At 36.2% G+C, this 5,747-nt stretch overlaps 1 protein-coding gene across 1 annotated transcript; it reads right to left on the bottom strand.

Annotated features, from left to right (window-relative positions):
• Positions 1–1,716: 1,716 nt before the first annotated feature.
• On the bottom strand, positions 1,717–5,121 carry SARC_03141 (hypothetical protein). The gene is made up of 5 exons (XM_014303077.1): positions 5,035–5,121; positions 4,262–4,399; positions 3,330–3,476; positions 2,666–2,753; positions 1,717–2,124 (listed from the first exon to the last, which is right to left on the bottom strand). Exons 1-5 carry the CDS (start codon positions 5,056–5,058, stop codon positions 2,063–2,065), a joined length of 459 nt encoding a protein of 152 aa, XP_014158552.1. The 5' UTR covers positions 5,059–5,121; the 3' UTR covers positions 1,717–2,062.
• Between the last annotated feature and the right edge of the window lie 626 nt (positions 5,122–5,747).

Below are 5,747 nucleotides of genomic sequence, written 5' to 3'. Positions count from 1 at the left end.
TTTATAAACACACACACACACACACACACACACACATATATATATATATACATATGTGTATATATGATATATATATATATATATATATACGCACACACACACGCACACATATACACACACCACACAATGTATATATATATATATATATATATATATATATACATATATATTATATCTACATACATATCAATAGATGAACACAATTTAACAATATAACAATATAACAATATAATATAACAATTTAACAATATAACAATAGAACAATATAATAGTATGACAATATAACAATATACATATATATATATATAACAATATAACAATATAACAATATAACAATATAACAATATAACAATATAACAATATAACAATATAGCAATATAACAATATAACAATATAACAATATAACAATATATATAACAATATACACACACACACACAGACACACACACACACATATATATATAGATATCAATACTTAAGAATAATAATAAAAATAAGAAATGGAATAAGAATACGAATTATAATAAGAATAGCAAGATAATAATAACAATAACAATAACTAACAATAACAATAATAATAACAATACCAATACCAGTAACAAAAACAAAAACAAAATATATAATGATAAGAGAAGATCGTATGGCATAATGCGACAGGATTCGCATGGAGGGTTTAAGTGGCGACAACACCTCGGCACCTGACGAGTAGTCTCTATTTATCGAACAGTGCCGCGAAGGAAATAAAGAAATACAGTACTGGAGGAACTCGTTAGTGTTGAGCACGTCACCTGTCTCAAGCATTCTTCTTGAGCGGTTGCCATTTATATATGAAACAATCTATGTACTCCCGGAAGTACTGGAATATACATACCATTAGTTACAAATGCGTACAAGTATGTATAAACAAAACAACATATCGCATTGCGATGTGTCTGCTGGAGAAAACACAGGGGTGTGCGGTGATTATTGTGCCTTTTTGTTACTTTTGCTGCCGAGTTCAATCACTGCATAAAATTAGTTCATACTAAAGATTGAATCACTGTACAATTAGTCTACATTGAATTAGTTCAGACTATATTGAATCACTGTATATATTGTCTAAATTGAAGTACTTCATTCAGACTGGCTTGAATCACTGTACCATGTCTAAATTGAATTAGTTCTTCAGACTAGATAAGAGTCACTGTACAATTAGTCTAAATCGAAGTACTTCATTCAGACTAGATTGAATTACTGTACAAATGGTTCAAATTAAATTAGTTCAGACTAGATTAAATCACTGTACAACTATTCTTAAATTGATGTACTTCATTCAGACTTTACTGACCCACTGTTTATTTGTTACCATTCGATTATTATACAACCGGTCCAAATTGAAACACTACAATTAGTCTAAGTGGAATCACTTCTGTACCAAAAAGGTTTATGTCGAATCAGCGTACAGCTGGTATAAATCAAATTGATGTACGGTTAGTTTAGTTGGAACCACTGCACAATTAATATAAAATTAATTCGAACTGAATCACTATGCTACAAATATGAAATTGATATGAACCGAATCACTTTACAATTTATATGAAATTAACATGAACTGGATCACTGTACAATCAATCAGAAATTAATATGAACTGAATCACTGTACAATTAATCTGAAGTTAATATGAACTGAATCATTGTACAACCAGTCAGAACTGAACATGAACTGAATCACTGTACAATCAATATAAAATTAATATGAACTGAATCTCAGTCCAATCAAAGTGGGTGGTCCTGAACAGCACCACTGTACTGTATCCCACCTAACCGAATACGAAGCTTGACTACACTTCAACCGACAACTCTTGTTTTCTCAAGTATCTGTAACCGCCCAATTGAATCCTCTCCGAACTCCAAGACCAAGGGAATACCTAGTAGTACCGTTTAATCCCGTTTTACTGAAAACGTCCATCCAGTACAATATATATCATCTGTGCACTTCCATTGACAGCCTCATTCCTAGTTGTGTACTGTGTCTGATATGTACCCCTTCACATGTGTGCTTGATGTGCATCCCTTCGACTGCCTATACCAATTTCTTGGCCTCGAAAAAGCCTCGAAGGTGGCGCGTTTGCCACAGACCGGCCACTGCAATGGACGGACAGAGGAGAAAACGTAGTATACGGTTCGTTATGAGGAGAGAATATGTAAATTACGCTTTGGAATGACAGGATAGATATCACACGAATCGAGGCTTAACACATCGCACATATAGGTCGATAAGATACCAATGTAGACGCACTGGATACGTCTGTCATGGTACAAAACAATTTGTATGCACACGTGCGAACGGCTCCGATTGTGCCACTGAGATGGCTTGAGCTAATCTGCCTTCAAGCTATTTGGTGATGTCGTGATGTTTAGGGTATGCTTCTGCATGCATATGGTGATATTGTGTATACGTACATGGTAAAAATTATGTGTATACGTACATGTAAATATTGTATGTGTGTATGTATATGTCAATGTCTTGATATGTATTTCCGTGGAGTACACAGTGTCTACCCTGTGAGCTTTGGGCTTCTAAATTTCGTGGACCAAATTCCCATGGCACATGTTTGTAGGGACAACGTCAAAGTAACAACTTACACAGTTAAAAGAATAGATACAATTAAAAGTTAACACGTACCTATCAGGATTGCGAATTGAGCACAGGACCAGTAGATGACGCGGCTGTTGGTAGCTTCACTCGTATGCCTGAAACGAGCCTCACGAACCTGCACACGAGATAGAATGAGTTCATGTATGCGCAAGGTATAAACACACATATATGAACATACAGACAATATATCTCAATATCCAAGCGCGGGCACCAAATCTACCAAGCTGAAGTTCGTTATAATCGCTTAATGGCTAGCTCTCTGTAGCTCTGGTGGATCTGATCCAGCAAGAAACGCGCACGCAGCTAAATGTTATCCCTTTTGTCCTTGCGGTGTATCTCGTATACGTATGGACAGGACACGAACACACCAACACACGAATACACACATACAGACATACAAACATAACAACATATATACACACATACAGACATACAGACATACAAACATAACAACATATATACAGACATACAGACATACAGACATACAAACATAACAACATATATACACACATACAGACATACAAACATAACAACATATATGCACACATACACGCATACAAACATACAGATATACAGACATACAGGCTACAGACATACCAACATACACACATATACACAGTACGTATCATAATCAATACAATATCTTAACGCGTACAAGATACATATCTACCACGCCAAAAGTGCAGCATACCCTCTGGTACGCCTGCTCCTTGGAGATCTGATTGATCTGGTCCAATAATTGACGCACACGCAGTTGAATGTCATCCAATTTGTCTTTGCGGCGAATCTCGTCGTAGTCATTGGCACCCTCACCCATCACCACATCAAAGTAAACTTTCTGCTCATAACGATTTTAAAATTGCACGAAATAGGAAAGCAAAAAATGTTATTAGTTACCTCATCGCAATGTATAATAAACCTAGGCCAGTATTCGATCGTTGCGATGTATAAATATACAAACAGACACACAGACACACAGACACACAGACAAACAGACATAGACACAGACACAGACACGGACACAGACACAGACATATATATATAATATGTTCTTGAATCAATTTGCAAATAGTGTGCACACGATACATACATACTGACATACAATTCAGATATCCACTGTCAACGGCCACAGCCTGACCGATTCAACCAAATTCTGAAAGCGGCACATATAGAGCAGCAAAACACTATATATGAATTCATACATTCAGCGATGCTGAAGTACCGTGAAATATTGACGGACGTATTCTTTGTACTTGCTTTGCCTTTGTACTATATCCACATCCGGAAGGTCCGTAGGCACATAACATCTAGACATCTACGTGTTTTAATGGGAACGTTTCATACGCATATAGCAACTACATAGTACTTGCTTTGTCTTTGTACTATATCCACTTCTGGAAGGTCCGTAGGCACATAACATCTAGACATCTACGTGCTTTAAAGGGAACGTTTCATACGCACATAGCAACTACATGCCCACTTGGGTTTAATATGAACGGTCCACACGCACGCATAATTACAACTAATTAATTAATTAATTAATTAATATATATATATATATAAATTTAAATACAATGTAAATATAAATATAATGCAAATATGAATATAAATATATCCACTTACAATAGCCGCGCCCCGGCCGATCCATCCGGCATCGGCTGAGAGACACACATAGTGCTCTCCAGGAACAACCGTGGTGAATGCGAACTTCTCAGGCGAGTTTTGTACCACTTTGTCCATGATCTTCTCACCATCTGGATTCTGTGTTGAGGATGATAGATGCTGGATATGTTCAGCGAGATGCTTATCGGAAAAAAGAAGCCTCAGGGTGTATGGTCACATGAATATAGTACACTGAAAAAAAAACTGACAGGCACACTCTATGATGCTCTCATAGGAAAGACGCACCGCAAAATTAAAATGCTCAGGAACCGACACGAATAGGCGAAAACCATCAAAGCAACGCAACACAAGTCGTGGGCATGATGGGCTTGGGTTAAGGGTTTAGGGTTTAGGGTTTAGGGTTAAGGATCTAAGACAGTATACGCTATAGCCGACATGACATGTAGTCTGAAACAAAGAAGCTTATTGGATTGTAGTCACAGTTCAACTGCTTTCGACGAAGGCAGGATATGCAACATGCCGCACTCGCCCACGAGTTGAGTGGGAGGTTGCAAGTACTCAAATACGTATGTTCATCCGAAAATGTATTGAATCGCACGGATATATATGCATGCAATCCTGTCTGTTAGTTGTAAACACCTACCAAGTCGCATGGTACGTGCACATGACCGAATCTTGGAACAAGTACATGGATACTCTGACACGATCGAGGTAGTCAAAAGCTACTATATAGAGATATGGCTACAGTAATATACAACGATGTGCACCCATACCTGAATTCGGACTGTGATGCCCATTTTCGGGTTGATACTGTATGTCTTTTTGGCCGTGTCAAAGGTCTCAATTTTATATTTACCTACTCGTCAACCAAGACGACAAAGAAGGTTTCATACGATTAGTAAATCTTAAATCGAAACCGCCAGACAGCCTTTATAATACGTACAATATGCCTCTGATAAAATGCTCATGTCATCAAAGTGTGCCACCAAGTGTGCCACCCATGTTAAATTCAATAAAATAAAGTGTGACTGTATATATATACATATACAGACACAGACACAGACACACACACACACACACACACATATATATATATCCAGACATACATATACATACACATACACACACACGAACACAAACACACACATATATATATGTATATAAATAATATATACATACACACATACATACACATACATAGATACATATATATATATTATATATATACATACGTATATACATACATACATACATACATACATACATAATAAAACATACAAACACACGCACACACACACACACACACACACACACGCATATATTTATATATATATATATCTATATTTACAAGTACATGCGTGTATATGTATTCTAGTCAAAACACACACATATACATACGTACGAAAATGTTCATACTTCAAAACATATTCTTGAATAAGCATACGAAAAATATACACACAAACTCAAATATACATATGTATACATA

This window comes from Sphaeroforma arctica (assembly GCF_001186125.1).
Source record: "Sphaeroforma arctica JP610 unplaced genomic scaffold supercont1.154, whole genome shotgun sequence".
NCBI classification, from domain to species: Eukaryota; class Ichthyosporea; order Ichthyophonida; genus Sphaeroforma; species Sphaeroforma arctica.
Note: the sequence above shows the minus strand (reverse complement) of the source record. Positions and strands in the feature narration are given on the sequence as shown.